The sequence below is a fragment of the Ochotona princeps genome, chromosome 19 (assembly GCF_030435755.1).
Source record: "Ochotona princeps isolate mOchPri1 chromosome 19, mOchPri1.hap1, whole genome shotgun sequence".
Lineage (NCBI taxonomy): Eukaryota > Metazoa > Chordata > Mammalia > Lagomorpha > Ochotonidae > Ochotona > Ochotona princeps.
This window is the reverse complement of record NC_080850.1, coordinates 14,483,935-14,501,389: the sequence shown is the minus strand read 5'-3', so window position 1 is coordinate 14,501,389 and position 17,455 is coordinate 14,483,935. Positions and strand designations below refer to the sequence as shown.

The following is a 17,455-nucleotide window of genomic DNA, read 5'->3' as shown; positions in this document are numbered from 1 at the left end:
CACAGTTTTTGAGGTGGGCAGCCTTTTTTTTTTAAGTTATTTTAGTTGAATATCTAGAAAAAAAGTTCAACAAAAGAGCCTTAGACTATCTTCCTAAGAACAATAAATGCACATTAACTCCTTTCCCTAGATCTGAGGATTGCTGTGTTTTCTATTCTTTTCTTGGTAATCTAAAATTAGATGATTTGCTAATGTCAATGAGATAATGATGACTCAAGCATTTAAAACACACCACTATCAGCACAAACAGGAATACTGAGTATCCCAAGAGTTGAAAGGTTGGGATGGTTTTTTACACTTGGCCATACGTTGACTGTTTGATGTTACACACAACTGCTTCCCTAACATACACACAGAAAGAGAAAATGTAAGTTTCACTGCTTCTTATGGACAATTTCGTTTCATTGATGGTGAGACATGGGAACGTGGTTGGAACTTTGGGGATGGACAATCAAGTCCAAGCACAGCTATCTCATGAATCTTTTCCCCAAATCCACTTTCCTGCTCTTTGTCTTTTCTCTATTTTTCTTTTGCAGAAAAGGAGAGGACTTTAAGATGTCAGAATTTACTTTCAAATATATTTACTTTTCAACTAAATTTTTCTACGTTAAAGAGAAAATAATTTATGTTAAAAATTAACTGCAGGGGCCAACACAATTACTCAGTTGGCTAACTCTCTCCTGCAAGAGCTGGCTTTCATGCCCCAGCTACTCCACTTCCCATCCAGCTCCCTGTTTATGGCCTGGCAAAGCAACAGAGGATGGTCAAAAGTTTTGGGACCCTATATGCGCATGGATGACCAGGAAGAATCTCCTGGCTGTTGGATTTGGATTAGCTCTACTCCAGCTGATGTGGCCATTTGAGGAATAAATGGATAATCTTTCTGTTTCCTTCTCTCTGTAAATTTGCTATTCCAATTAAAAAAAAACTCTTTTTAAAAAGTAACTGCAGCTCTGTAAAGTGGATGCATTCTATAAACCTCTCTTGCATGCCTCTTCCCACACGAGGGAGACAAAATTATTTTTTTGATTGTTTTTTTTGTTTGTTTGTTTGTTTTCACTAGGGAATAGGTTCTCACACTCTGGCAAGGATGAGTGATATTATTAATACAATTTTTTTGTTACACTTAATAAAATACATTCATTTAGTATCTCCATGAAGATGAATTAAACCAATTAGGAAATCCAAGGTAAAATTGATGTTAATGGCTAAAAGATTATATTTCAGTGTGGGATAGCTGCTCAGTTATCCTGTGCAAAATGTAAGCAGCAAAAACGAGGACAAAATTAATAAAACTCTGCCTGTCTGAATTCATTACAGGCCAACATTATCCTTTGCCATTTTCCCAATGACAGAACATACATAGCAGGAGGTAGCTGAATTGCCTTCTGCTTCCTGGCGAATCTTTAAGAATAAGACCAGTTAATCAGAAATGACAAGTTTCTGATCTAATGTTACATATGGGAGGTATACAAATATGTGAAGTCAAGGCCAACCCCCTTTAGCCAAAAGATATACTGCTATTTTTAGATTACCCGTACTACTGAGAGCACCAAAGGCTCTCATCAAAGGCGTTCCTTCCCTACGAACTCTCCTAATAAACTCAGCATCAGCATCTGCTGAACCGTTTCCTAAATCAATGAACTAGGAGTTAGTTTCACAACTATAACATTGTAAACTGTCACAAATACCTGCGATTCTCACTAAAATAATATAGTTTAAGTAGAAATACTATATTTTATTAGAGGCACATCATTTATGTTACATTAAAACTATGAAGCATACCCCTATTGAGTTAAAGAAATACAACCTAAACAAAACCTGTAATGGGCTAAAGAATGAAGTTGGGTGGCTACTGATAGGGATAACATCCTTATAATATACTTATTGTTAAAGAAAAAATAACAACACAAAATAGTACATCTGCCATTAATATTTTAGAAAAAATTTACATACATATTTTTAAAAAAAAATAATCTGAAAGTATAAATCAAGGGGCAGTTACTGATTTTCTCCAGATGTACTGAATAGAGCATGATTATATTTTCCTAACTGTATTTTCTAAATTTTCAATAATAAATGTTTTCTTGTTTTGTTTCATATTTGGATTCATCTTCATTGCTTTTTAAAATTTGGCATCAATAATATACAGTCCAATTTGGCTTCGCCTCTAATTTTTGTTTGAAGATTTATTTGTTTAAAAAAGCGGAAGGCCAGGGAGAAAAGGAGAGTCCACAGAGATCTTCCATTTGCTGCTTCATTTCAGAACAGCCACAGTGGCCAGGGCTGGACTCTGCCTGGGGAGCAAGGATCCAAACTCCTGGGCTATCTTCCTCTGCTTTCCCAGGTTTATAACAATGGGCTAGATCTCAAATCGAAATTTGAGCCAGCACTCTGATATGGGAGTAAGACATTGCAGGTGGAAACCTAACCTGTGGCACCAAAATGCCTGGCCCCTCCAAGATTTAAGATATTTTCACCATTAAATTCACAAAAGATGTCATAAAATGAAAAAGTTGACTATTCTGGTTTTACTTGGGGTACCCATGTGATGTTTGTCTATCTGCATATATTGTATAATGTCCAAATCAGAGTAAGTACATCCGTCTCTTCAAACATTTCTCAGTTCTTGTAGTGAAAACAACTGAAGCACTTTGCTACCATTCCATGAAATTCACAGTACATTATTGTTATTTGCAGCTACACCACTGTACACCTGAACATCGCAACTCACTATATCTTAGAACTCACTGTAACATCTGAACTAACTACAACTTAGTAACTGATCAACTTTTCCCCACTTCTTCCCTTCCTACAACTCTTTCCATCATTTAGTAACTACTACTGTGCTCTCAACTTCGTAAGACTATTGCCCATTTTTTTAAAGATTGATTACTTATTCAAAATGGACAGGAAGAAAATGAAGGAGGGGAAGAGAAGCAATGATCTCTTCCATGCAATGGTTTACTCTTCAAATGTCTACAAAAAGTAGAACTACTTCAGGTTGTGTCCAAGAACCAAAAACCCCACGTGAGTCTCACACACTGGTGGCAGGAGTCTAAGTTCCATGGATCACATGCACTCTTTTCAGTGCACTTGGGCAGGCAGCTGGGTCAGAAGAGCACAGTATTAGCCACTCAAACTTGCACTCTTTTATGGATGCAAGCATCCCAAACAACAGGCTCATCTGATGAGCCAAAGTATCCACCCGGATGCCCATTTTAAAATTAGTGCCTTGGTTTTACTACCGACTTGTCTGATTCATACGTATCTTTGTGAGATAGGTAGTTTGCAGATATTTTTCCCATGATTTTTAAAAAATTGTTTCTCTTGCTATGTAGAAGATTTTTGGCTTGTTAAAAACCCGTTTGTTCTTTTGTTTGACTGTTTTAGGGTCTTGTCCCCAAATCCCTTCTCCATTGAAATGTTTGGAAAGTATCAAAGAAAGCAACCCTGCTTGCTACAATGTACAGATGTATGGCAACATCCAATGATGTTTCTGAGTTTTACATTAATAATCTATGCAGGTTTCATAGTTTACTTCTTACATTTTGGTATTTGTCCCAGTTTGAATTGACTTTTTTAATACATGGTAAGAGACTGAGGCCCTAGCACAGTAGCCTAGTGGCTAAAATCCTCACCTTGCACATGCCAGGATCCCCTATGGGTGCTGGCTTGTGTCCTGGTGGCCCAATGTCCCATCCAGCTCCCTGCCTGTGGCCTGGGAAAGTAGTCGAGGAAGTCAAGGAAGGCGCAAAGCCTTTGGACCCTGCACCCATGTGGGAGACTGACAAGAAGCTCCTGGCTCCTGGCTTCAGATTGGCTTAGCTCTGGCTGATTTGGCCATTTGGGAAGTAAAGCAGCTGATGGAAGATCTTCCTCCCTGTCGCCCCTCCTCTCTGTATATCTGATTTTCCAATATTAAATAAATAAATCTTTAAAAAACATGAGATGGAGGGTAGTTTGAGGTTCATTCTTCTGCACAAGGATGTTCAATTTTTCTAGCATCACTTACTGAAAACTATTGTTTCTCCAAGGCATGTAATATTGGCATTTTTGCTGCAGATAAATTTTCAGGAGATGCATAATTTTGCCTTTAGGCTCTCCACTCTATCCAGCTAGCTTGTTATTTTTTTTTTTTTTTACATCAAACCAAGGTTGTCATGTTTAAAATGTATTTATTCAAGAGACAGAAACAGAGACACAAATACAGAGATGGAGAGTTTTGTCTGCTGCTTCAATCTAAATGCATGCAACAGCTGGGACTGGGTTGGGTCAAAGAAGCCAGCAGCTTAATCCAGGGCTCCAAAATGGGTGGCAGCAACTTCTCACTATTCCTCTGAAGGTCCACTCCAGCAGGGATATGTGGTCAGCAGAGCAGTGCAACATTACCAAGCACAGGATAGTATGGGATGAGATACCTTAAACTCTAGGCTAAATGACTAGCCCAGTCTGTTTAGACTACTATAACTCTGCAATCTATTTTGAACTGAGACAGTAAAATGCCTCTTCTTTTTCTGAAGATTTCTTTGTAAATGATTTTTTTTAATCTCACATGAGTTTTAGGAAAAATTAATCTAGTTAACTTAAAGGGGAAAGCTCTTTTGTTCACTTGAATTTAATGGTGCTGTTTCTGCTTTCTACTTAATGAATAAGTAAGTTCTAAAACATCTTTTTCCAGAGAGCTAAATGAAATCGATGTAGTACTGCTACATTCATAGCATGATGGGCATCTTAAAAGAATTCTAGCTACACATACACAAAATCACAGTATCATGGGATTTTGAGAATATAACATTCAGAAATCATTTTAAATCAGTGATTCAAAAAACTCAGAGATTTCCAGACTAGAAAGGAAGTCTCCTAATTCTTATCCAGTGTAATTATTCATTACTTTTTTAAACCCAGAAAGGTCAAATATTAAGTACATAACTGCCTGAATAATATTATATTATACTCTTGTTGATGGCCATATTAACACTGGATTAAACCTAATATAACCTTCTTGTAGTTTTGCTGAGTTCGTGGATAAAAACACTGTGTTTTCTAACTCACTTTCTCTTAAAGTTTTTCAAAAATGATCTGATTGGACCAGTGCTTTCTGGCAAATGATGTACTCTGATTTGTAAATTATAGAAGTTATGCCCAGTCAACTTAGAAGCTTTTTGGTTCAACTTCCATAGCCCTCACATCTCTGAAAGACAGCTTTAAGTGGTACAATAAGATACAGGCAGTATTTAATTTTGCGATCTCGGTATGACTGAGCTGAGTCCACAGTGAGCAAGCATGTAGGTGAGGATTAGGGTCTGAGTATTTCTGCCCCTCCAATTCATGAGGGACACTGGCAACAATGTGAAGGTTCTAGGAGGTGGAGTGTTTGGGAGGTGATCAGGTCCTGAGGGCAAGGCCTTGAGCGTGGGGTTAGTGCCCCGGAGACAACTCCATTCACTCAGTTTTTCACAGATGTTTTCCTGAGTTCATTCTCAACTGTTCTAATTTTTGTAATTATTAATTACATTGCATTATGTGACACGGTTTCATAGGCTCTGGGATTCCCTCAACCCCTCCCCGTACCCTCCCCCTATGGTGGATTCCTCCACCTTGTTTCTGTTGACCGTTTCCTGTCTGGTTCTAAGTTTTCCTTGTTCTCAACTGTTCTTAAGCTGTTATTTACAGCAAAGGTGCTTTTTAATCATACAGAGGAGAAAATGACACCAGTTCTAATCCCAGCAGCTCCACTTCCCATCCAGCTCCTTGCCTGTGGCCTGGGAAAGCAGTCGAGGACAGCCCAGAGCCTTTGGACCCTGTACCCATGTGGGAGACGAAGCTCCTGGCTCCTGGCTTCAGATTGGCTCAGCTCTGGTCATTGTGGCCACTTGGGGAGTGAATCAATGGACAGAAGATCTTCCTCTCCATGTCTCCTCCACTGTGTATATCTGACTTTCCAATAAAAAACATATTTTAAAAAATACAACTTTAACATCTTAACTTTACAACAAACAGAAACAAGAAGGTCACATGTATTTTCTGCTGATAGGACTTTCAATTCCAACTCTCTGTTTTGAAAAAAAAAATTTTTTTTTTAGTCTTCTGGGACGAAGCATCAGGTGAGACATTCCAAAATAAGACTGCTGCCAACCATGCTTTCCAATTATAGTGAAAAAATTGGGCAGATAATTTTTATTATCAGTTTTTTTTCCTAACAGTGTATGGTTTCCCTGCTCTGTGAATTTTGGCTGATTTTATTATATGACCTGAAGCATTGCCACAAAATAAGAGAGTTGATCTATCCTTCCATGTTGCATGTCTTGGTACCATTTTACATTTTTATTTGTGCACATTCCATCAGAAATCTTGTTCCAAAAGAGCCTGGTTTCATTATAACTGCAGACTTATTGCAGATGGCATCCTTTCTTCTTAATCAACTTTTTGAAATCTACTGAAAACTTATCAAGAGTTCCTTCATCAATCTGTGAACTTCTCCAGTATCTTTTGTGTTCTTTCAGTATATATTCAGTATATATTTAATATGGAGCCTGTGTACTTACTCATAGTAAATTGCTTGGTGTCACCCATTTCAGGGAATTCCTTACTGAAATCTTCACAGAAGCTCAAAGCTTTTTGGTGCAACACACTCCCTTCAATGAGAACATGTATTTGCTTACATGTTCTACCAAAAATTTAAGAATGTTTCCATATTAGCTAAGCACTTGCTACATACAGGGATGATACTTTTTCATTTTTATGTGCAATGGCAAAAACTAACTTGAATTTCCATTTATCTTCAGAATTTCACAGAAAAATTCTGAACATAGATCTTGGCAAACAAGACCCAAATTTTATTTCCTTAATAAGTTGGAAACATGCACATTTTTATTTAAAGAAAGTACTTTACAGCTTCATTTTGACATATCTGGATTGCATCTCTACTCTTGAACTTTGGTTTCAGCATGAAGTTGAACAAAGTTTAGTTAAACACAAGCCCTGTGCTACCCAGACAGTTGACTGGAACATCAAGATAACTGTCCACTTTTGCTGGACAAGAGGATAATTCAAGTTCCAGATTTGAGTACAATAGTGAAAAATTTCATCATGGTACTCTAAATAGTACAAATTTTAAAACTAATGGACTGTTCATTTCTCGGATTTTCTTTTAATATCATGGTTGATATGACAGCTGAACCACTGGAAAGCATAACTGTAGACCAGGGGAACACAGCTGCATAAAAATATCTAAAAATTTTCTAGCACAATGTCTAGCCAGCAGCAAATGTTCAATATATATATAAAACATTATTATTGTATCTCTATAGCAACAACAGTAAGTGTGTGTGTGTGTGTGTGTGTGTGTGTGTGTGTGTGTGTACACTTAAACAGGACAGGCTAGAAGCAGCTAAGATGCCAAAATCAGAATCTTCCCCTGTAACAAAGCAATCTTATTGTTTTCAGAGAAGACAGACACATTTTTTTTTGTTCTGCCCAAGGAAACCATACAATGTTTTAAATGCAGATTTAAGAGACTGTCTCATTTTACATTTATTTTCCCACAATCAGCAGGATATTACAATCTTCTCCTAGTATGAAGGTGCATTTCAGACCATAAACTCACACTCGATAATCACGAGAAAACGACATTGTTTATTTTCTACTCTGATTGCTCCTTGGACACTGAAAGGGCACAGAAGCCTTCCTCTCATCAGAGGACGGTGATCCAGTTCAAGCGGCTCAGGAGCCATTTATAAATCAGAGCATCTGCCACGTCCTAACGATTATTTGGCATTCATATTTTTCACACTGTAAAGAAACCTGGTGTCTCAAGTATTTGGATTTGTTTATTCCTACTCCTTAAAGATAGCAGCTTTAGGATCAGCAGCTGAATAGGAAGATAATTCAGAAAAAAATTCACTCAGAGAGTGGAAGTCCCTGGGTAAACATACTACCCTAAGCTCTCAGATGCCAAATGGATAGGCAGGTTAACTGTTTATCTGCAGAACTGCAGTAGGAGAGAGAAACAGCACAACATCCCCTTCCAATAAACCCCAACAGCTCCAACTTTCAGAAAAGTTGTATTTTAAAATAGATGCTACAGACCTGAGGCCATAAAGGACCGTGCCATCTGGGTGCAGGCGAATCATGCGGTTTTTGACAGTAACTCCATGCACAAATGACTTCTTATCATTCAGGAAGTATGTGTCAGGAACCCAGAGCTGGTCTGCCACTCTGTTGTCCAGAGTTAAGTTTAAAGGTATCACATTGTAGGACAGCCTCTTATCTCTCCAGGCTTGCTGGAAGTACATTGTCAAGGTATAATCCTGTGAATGTGAGAGGGAAAAGGGGTTTATATTTGCACCCAAACAGACATACAGAATAGAGACACAATTTAGGATCAATAACGCCCCCCAGACCCACATGCGAGATCTGAATTGTGTTTCTGGCTTTGACCTGGTGTAGTAATGGACGGGCGTTTTCTCTCGTTCTATCTACCAGGGTACCTTTCTCATTCTGAGTCTCCGCATCTCAAATAAAAAGATAAATGTGTATGATCACATATTATGAATGTACACTACTACCTATGGCCAAATATCAATTAAATGGCTCAATTATTATAATATTAATATCATTACTAAAAACAATGTGCCACACACCATGGTCAGCAGTATGAAGGCAGGAATACAAAACCAGCCACATGAAGTTTGCAAATGTATTTTTCAGAAAGAATGATGCTAAGAAATAGTTACTTATTAATGAATTTTTATTCCCAAAAGTGCAGTATACAGGATTATTCTAGGTGGGACACAAATATGATTTTGAAAATAATTTTATATTTTTCTATATATTAAAAATTAACTAGCTCTCAAACCTTAGCTTTATGTATCCATTTTTCTGTTAATTTGCTCAGCCCATGTTTATCATGTGTCTAACATGATAGGTGCTGCTCAAGTGCTAGAATAAAAGGGTAAACAAGACAGATCTAATTCGTGCTCTCACACACTTGATCTTAGCCAAAAGCCAAAAATGATTTAAATGTCGGCTCTCAAGGAAGTTTAAGCAAAGCAAAGATGAAGAGATCAAATGATGCTACATTCTATAAAACAAACAAAGCAAAGCATAGAACATTTAACTAGAAAGATGAAGAAAAAAATCTCTCCAAGGAGTTGGCATTGTGCTGACCCCAAACAAGCAATCATTGGCTTTCAGAACATTCCAGGTTATGGAGACCCTGCGAAGGGTACTGTGGCAAAAGACCAAGCAGGATATCTGCTCCTGAAAGCCCAGTGATGCGAGGGAGGCAGCAACAGGCAAAGGCGAGCAGCACAGTCTCATCAAGTTTATAACTTAGTAGGGAAAGCAAATTTAAACCAATCTGTTAGAAAGTGGTCAATTCACTATCATAGAATTTGCTTGAAATATTGATCTAAGCAAGGCACGTTTCCCAGGGGAGGTGACATTAAACTGAGACTTTTGCAAGTTTCCTAACGAGCTAAACAAAATTAAACCAGTCAGCACTTCATGAGTATTTTAATCCCATGATTTTGGATCCACAGGATCTTAGCTATTTAGGCTACTGATGCTGAAATCTGAATCTATCATTTCTCAACTGTTACAAGGATCTATATGTACCCCAGTCCTTTCTGCTCCAATTCAATTCCTTAAGCACAAATAAATCTTATATGTCTGATATAATTATAAAACTTATGGCTCAACTGCATTTTTAACTACAAAAGGTATGCATTATGAATACATGATTTCTGTATCTCTATGTACTGTGACATGTTTTATCCAGGAGTGGTCCACGGGTTTAATGTGATTGCTCTCTTACCTTCATTAGAATGAGTAAGTGAAGGACTAAATGCGCATTTGAGAAAAATAATTACAATTCCATCTTAAGATCAGCTCACTGTGTCATATCTAAAAGTTTCGCAAAAGAATGCTAGCATCATCTGTTTCTATCTTCTGCAATCTGAGAGGCTAGTGTTTGTACCTAGGGTGCACAGAGTGAAAGGATGTCCTATGACAGATGCCTATTAGGCTAATAACATACCTGCACTAATATTAAAGGTCAATAATAGGGGAGGCTGGATATGCAATATATGAATATTCTGTATAATATTTAAAACTACTTGCCATGGGAATTATAAATTATTATGAATTAAAAATTGAACAAAAGAAATCTGCCTTCTTTCAGTGTGCATAGAATCTCCAGAGAGGCATCTCCAACCTTAGATAGTGCTTACATCCTAACGTGGTGATGGCATTTTTTTTTAAAGATTTGTTCATTTTATTACAGCCAGATATACACAGAGGAGGAGAGATGAGGAAGATCTTCCGTCCAATGATTCACTCCCCAAGTGAGCCGCAACAGGCCGGTGCGCGGTGATCCGAAGCCGGGAACCTGGAACCTCTTCCGGGTCTCCCATGCGGGTGCAGTGTCCCAATGCACTGGGCCATCCTCAACTGCTTTCCCAGTCCACAAGCAGAGAGCTGGATGGGAAGTGGAGCTGCTGGGATTAGAACCGGCGCCCATATGGGATCCCGGGGCTTTCAAGGCGAGGACTTTAGCCGCTAGGCCACGCCGCCGGGCCCGGTGATGGCATTTTAAAATGATTAGTAAAATGCTACCTGATAATACTGCACAGCTTTCTTGGCTAATGTATAACTCTTTATGAAATTATATTTTCCCAGTTTTGCAAGCAGCGCAGAATCTTCTAAGATGTAAATCAACATCTATTCTAACAAATGGTAAATTAATATTCCAAAGGCACATCAAATATTTTAGTTGAAAATGACTCTAATGGATTATTTACTCAGTGCTCCAGACTGTCCTGCAACATTATGCTTTAGCCAAGGAATAGTCTAATAATATGTTTTTTTTAAAAATTTGGAAAAGTACAGTGACAAAAAGGCAAAGACAGAAACAGAAAGAGGTATCTTCCGTCCCAAAACAGCCAGAAAAGCAGCTCTGCACCATGCTGAAATCAGAATTGAGGAACTCCATCAGTGTCCCACATGGATGGCAGGGACCCTGGCAGTTATATCATCATCTGCTCCCTTTCCAGGATCATGAAAAGCTAGAACGAGAGCCAAGACTCAAAATGGTTCTCTCACAGAGCCGGACAGAATCATGGACAGCAGTGCCATCTCCCCTGGCACAATGCTGCTTCCATTCTGAGAACCAGACATAAACATTTTGATCTATATAATAAAAGCAATCTTGAAGATCCATGAGTCATATAAATTGAAAGAAGTAAGGACTAGATATATTTCCTCTATGTGTCTACATGGTAAGCAAGCTAAAACACTGAAGAGAGAGATGCTCCATAAATACGACACTTGAGAAAGCTTGGCAATTGTCCAATTTCTGAAAATGAAATGGAAAATATGATGTACATCTCTATTAGAGGCTGTAATAACCTAGTGGCACGATAGCCTAATGGCTAAACCTTCGCCTTGCACGGGCCGGGATCCCATAGGGGTACCAGTTTGTGTCCCGACTGCTCCACTTGGCACCCACATGGGAGACCTGAAAGAAGCTCCTAGCTCCTCCTGCATTCGGATTGGCTATGCCACCTGGAGAGTGAGCCAGCAGACAGAAGATTTTTCTCTCTGTAGCTCCTTTTTTGTAAATTTGTCTTTCCAATATAAATAAATATTTTAAAAAAGAGAGTAAGGCTACTTCATTCATGCTAAGCTTCATTAGGATGAGGGGAAAGAACATCGTTTGGAAGATGCTGAACTCAGTCAGCTGAGTTGTGTTTGGACACAGGAAATTACAGTTCGATCCTTAATGAATGGTAATATTGTAAGACGCTGTTTCATAGTCGTGCCTGTTTTTGGTCAACAAGATAATGCTTGCTAAGAAATGCTCCCCAACAGACGCCAGTGATTCTGCAAACTGTCATACCAATTTTCGTTTCACATATTCTTAAATGAAACATCCTGACACAGCCAAGAAAGGAAGAAGTTCTTGAATCGCAGTAAGAGCTGTTGGGCATGGAGCAGAGTGCTTCTGAGTTGCCACCTATGTCCTAAGAGTGTGTCTACTGGTGATAAATTCTTGGAGTCTGTGTACTGAAAATGCATCCTTCACATTCCACAACTCCATCTCTGGAAAGCTGACTCAATTTTGTTTTCTTTTGAACAGAAAATCCCAAATAAGCTACTGAGATGCCCTACAATCCATGTTATCAACACACAAAAAGCATTCAGATAATCAAAATTACAGCCCACTGACTGACTCTGAATACATAGTAAAGTGGAGTAAACCCAATACAGGCTAGTTCTCCTACTAAAAACAGTTATAAATCCTGGAGAATGAAAGAAGCAACTACTTGGCAACTATGCAAATAAACCAGTCAGGAAACCAAAACGTGAAAAAGTAACACAATTTGTTTGTTTCATTCTTATCCTCTTTTATCTTGTTAAAGTAAGGCACACAAAGAACCAAAAGTATAATCTTGAAGTAAGTGAAAAAATATACCGTGTTCCTGGATTTGGATAGTGACTTATTTTAAAATGTCAATTTTCCCTACACTGAGACCTGTTTAAAATGCTCAGTAAACAAAAATACTATCTCAAAGAAATTTTCAAATATGTTGAAAAGATAATTCTAAACATTTTGCAAGGAAACAAATAAATTAGAACAGACAAAACAATTCTGAAAAATAAGAACTCATTAAGTTATACTAAGTATACTTACATCGATAGAAACATTGATCTACATATAGAAATCAACAAACAATAACTGCCAGCAAGGATGTGGGGATAAAGGTGTCCTAATCCATTGTTGGTGGGAATGTAAAACAGTGCAACCACTATGGAAGTCACTATGGAGATTCCCACCATGTGATCCAGCCATCCCACCCCCAGGAATATACGCAAACAAAATGAAATCTGCACACAAGAGAGCTAACTACAACCTCATGTTTATACCATCACGATTCACAACAGCAAAGTCATGGAAACAAACCAGAAGCTCATCATCAGATGAATGAATAAAGAAAATGTGGCACATTTACTACATAGAATACTACTCAGAGACAAAAAAACATAGTGAAATCTTTCCATTTGTGACAAAATTGACCCAGCTGAAAACCATTATTCTTAGCGAAATAAGCCTGTCCCCAAAAAGGATAAATATGCTCTCTCTGAAATGCAACAAGTAATACATGACACACACACAAACAAACACACAAAATCCTATATACTGCACATAGGAAAGTATCTAATGGGGGAAATAATAGATACTATACCTTTACCTTGAATAACAGAATTCTCATTATTATTTTTAATTATACATCCATCTTGCATTATTATATTTTCTTCCTCTTCCTAAGTTTGTCATTTATATATCACAAAGTTAAGCTTATAATGGTGAAATCAAAAACTATACCATTGTAATAATTTGGGGACAAATAATATAAAGGGATAATGGGAAGGGAAGAGAACACATGAATTTTTGAAAAAAAATCTACATCAGCAAGCAAACGGGTAAGAAACTTAATCCATATTTCTATTTTTTAGAGACGTATTTAGTTTTCTTGCAAAGGCAGATTACAGAGAGAGGAAAATATAGAGGAAGATCTTTCATCTGCTGGTTCACTTATTTCAGTCCATGGTTTTGAAGGTGTGCATTCCAACATCATCCGGGCTCCTCTAGTTGAGCATCTGGTGAAGGTGTTGCTGATAGCAGAGACCAGAGGCACTACAGAGGACCTGGCAAGAGGGAGCTGCATCTGTCTGCATCTCTCCTATGAAAGCCTTGGTCTGGACAACCCAATCCAAGCCAGGCAAGCCCAACAGACTCTAATCGGACACCATCATTGGATTGTTTCCACTCTCTAAATGCCACTAAAGTAATGTCACTGGAGACCAAACCTGTAACACAAGGGTTTCTGGGGACACTCATACTAAAACTCATAGCAAAGAAGGAACTGTATTGAATGGATGAGTATCTCCGGTGGCTTTCAAACACAGAAACTGATACACAAAAGTCAAACTCAAATGAATATGTGTTTAATGATTACACTTATATGGCACTGGAGGAAAGGTAAAACTACAAGGACATTAAACAGACATACCGTTTCTGGGACTCAACGCAGGTGGGAGATTGACACAAAGGGCCACATGACAGCATTATTTTCAGTAACAGAGGTGTCTTGCATCTTAACAGCAGGAGTAGTTGTATGACTTCAGACATTTATCAAAACTCAGAGCCAGGCACCACATGAGTGCATCTTTTTCTTTAGGTTATAAAATATAAAGCAAGCATGGCATCCAGAGTCAGATGAACTCAGTTGCATATTCCAGTACTTTAATCTTCCTCAAGGAATGTCCTTGAGTGATCCTTTCAAGTCACTAGGCCTGTTTCCAGCTCAAAACTACAGCTAATTAAATTGGGAATCAGGGAAAACAAGAGCTGTTTTGATATCTCAGGTGGAAAGGGGAAAGAGTTCAGCTACAGATGAGATGACTCTGTGCCTACACAAGACATATGCCTCCAACAGGAGGAGTTAAGAGCCTCCGTGTTTCTAAGCTGTGCAATGCAGTGCTGGATTAGGTAGCATGCAATGCATTCTAGAAAGTTCTCCTGGTGATCTTAGTTTCAAGTAATTGAGTAGGATAGTATTAGCTATTTTCTCCATTGTGAGGCTATTACTTTCAGAAGGCATTAAAATACATTGGTTTACTGCATGCCTTCCAAGTTTCTACGTCTCTTCATCCACCTGAATGGACTCAGCAGTTGATGTGTACCAACATAAGCCACTGAAGTGTTTTATCCAATAATGAGAAGCACCTTGTTGAGAATCACTTTCCATATACCTTTTACTTTCCTAGACTAGTAGCATTCTTCCGGCCACTTCTAGCTATAGACTTCCATTTTGGACGTATACTGGAATAGCTTCTCCAAGTCGGAGTGGCCTGCACTGCTGCCTGGAGGTGCATCACCATTCAACCAGAGTTTGTCTCCCCAGTCATCACATTTGTTACTATAATTTTCCATGCGCTTCTTTTACTGGTTTTATTTTTTTCTCTCTTGAGACCTCAGCGTTGGAAATCTATTGATTTTTTCCCTTTCTTTTTCACATTATGACTATGTATGGTGAATAAGCTCTCAATGTGAGTATGTCTATTTCCTGACCATTCCTTCAGTGAGAAAATACTGGAGCAAAAGTTTACTTTAACATTCATTTGGCCTCTGTCATTTGAGGCTATAGAGCTCCACTTCTTTTTTAATGATTAGAATTTAAATTTTTTTATTGGAAAGTCAGATACACAGAGAGGAGAGGAGAGGAGAGGAGAGGAGAGGAGAGGAGAGGAGAGAGAGAGAGAGAGAGAGAGAGAGAAGACCTTGAATGCATTGATTCACTCCCCAAGTGGCCACAATGGTAGGAGCTGAGCCAATCTGAAGCCAGGAACCAGGAGCTTCTTCTGGGTCTCCCAAGCGAGTGCACGGTTCCAAAGGCTTTGGGCCGTCCTCAACTGCTTTTCCAGGCCACAAGTGGGGAGCTGGATCGAAAGCAGGGCTGCCAGGATTAGAACCGGCGCCCACATGGGATCTCAGCGTGTGCAAGACAAGGACCACTAGGCTTCTGTGCTGGGACCTAATGATTAGAATTTAAAATTCAGTTTTATTAATAAAGTTACAGGTTATTTAATATACTTTACTTCTTAGAACTGCATTTTCTAAGTTTCAAAAATTACTCTTAGCTGTGTTCAGATCTCGAGTTTTGCTGTATTATTTTTCATTTCTTCTACATAATAGCTTTGTCTTCATAATCAGATGTTTACAGAGAAACTTTACTCTCTATTAAGTTTTTAAAATTTTGAAAAAAAGTTGACTTCCTTTTCATCACTCTTAGAAAAAAGCTTCAACTAATAAAATATTATTATTCTTTAGCATGCACTAATAAAAACTGATGTTTCAGGCTAAGAATCTGAGCTGTTGACTTTCAGTGCATTTTAAGCTGCACCACAACACCAGCATCCAGGCATCATATCTTTAATGTCATTGCTCCTTCATGAACACTGGTCCATGACATGCTAAAATTTGTTTTCATTTTTGTCATGCTTTCTGACTAAATTTCAAATTTTGACTTCTTAATCCCCTAGACCAAGCATTATTGTGAAATACTCTGGGAATTTATTCTCCTCAACATCCAGAATCTTAGAGCTTTATTTTTCCCTTCCCCACGTGTTTGAAACACTCTCAGAGCTACTGATGTCCCCTAAGTTTCCCATCACTACTCTAATTCTAACAGCAAAGCGCATAAGGCTGGTGAAAATGATCTCTGAAACAAACAACTTATCTATTTAAAGCAAAAAGAACTCAGAGAGGAATGCAAATGTTCCCACAAAATTCATACTACATTCCTAGTTTTGTCTTCCATATCTGATCCCCCAAACTGCTGACCCAATTGCAGGTCACTGCAGTATTTTCACATCCTCAACCTCCTTAACTGAAATGCAATGAAGCTCAGCTCAGCTCTCACCTTAACAGAAGCCATCACAACAGATGCTTAATTGCAGCATTTTGGAGAAAGCACATGGTGGCAACCACTAGTAATTCCTATGAACATATTTTGGATGTGAGAGTTGTCCCTGAGATCACCCAAATTGAGATTTGATTAATTATTTCCATGTTTATGGAACAAATATGCACATGGTCAAGGCAATGAGAGCATCTATTACGTTCATAGTTCTTTTTGCATTTTATTACAAAGGTGTCCATTGAAATGAGAACAGACATAAGGATGAAACAAAGATACCTTCATTCTGTCTGGCTATCTCTGTGTCCTCATAGGCAGTATGCCCAGCAGCAGAGTCCCAGGTTCACCCTGAGCTGCTGAGCACTATGAGTGTGCTATACACACAAAAGCGTACTTTCCAATTACTTGATGAATGTGTCTCAAATTTGTTAGGCTCTAGCTTGTCTTCTAATTAGTCTGAACACAATTTTAACACCTAACACGGTCTTTTAAGCTCACGCTTTTGCATACATTACTTCATTAAGCATCACAACAGTACTGTAAGTTATAAATAGGGTACCACTTGCTAACTGTTATGAGACTATGGGTATGCTAAGATCCCTAAGATATCATGTTCTATAAGATGGGAAAAATTGTTCATCAAATGAATTCACCCAAGTTAAATGACTAGCATATTAGCCCAGATTAACTGTTGTACACGTTTGTTACTAATTTTCCTCATCCTCATTTTCAACATTTTCAGTATACAGATCTGAGACAGATGTGAGTGACTCTTCCAAGCAATGATGTAATGTTAGCATTCTCTCTCCACTGAGTCCATGATCTTAGTATTTAAACAACTGCACAAGCAACACACTTCAATGTCATTGTGGATTTCACCCAGTCTTCCCCAACACTGCTTTTTTTTTTGCCTCTCCTCCCTTCTCTCTTTCACATAAACATTTCCTAAACACACACACACACACACA

At 38.3% G+C, this 17,455-nt stretch overlaps 1 protein-coding gene across 3 annotated transcripts in view; it reads right to left on the bottom strand.

Annotated features, from left to right (window-relative positions):
* The window catches only part of GABRB2 (gamma-aminobutyric acid type A receptor subunit beta2), a 204,734-nt gene that overhangs the window by 111,833 nt on the left and 75,446 nt on the right, over positions 1-17,455 (bottom strand). For all 3 annotated transcript variants that reach the window (XM_058677376.1, XM_058677377.1, XM_058677375.1), the window contains exon 5: positions 8,092-8,312. In XM_058677376.1, coding sequence (XP_058533359.1) covers positions 8,092-8,312 — 221 coding nt within the window. The remainder of the gene's footprint in view (positions 1-8,091; positions 8,313-17,455) is intronic.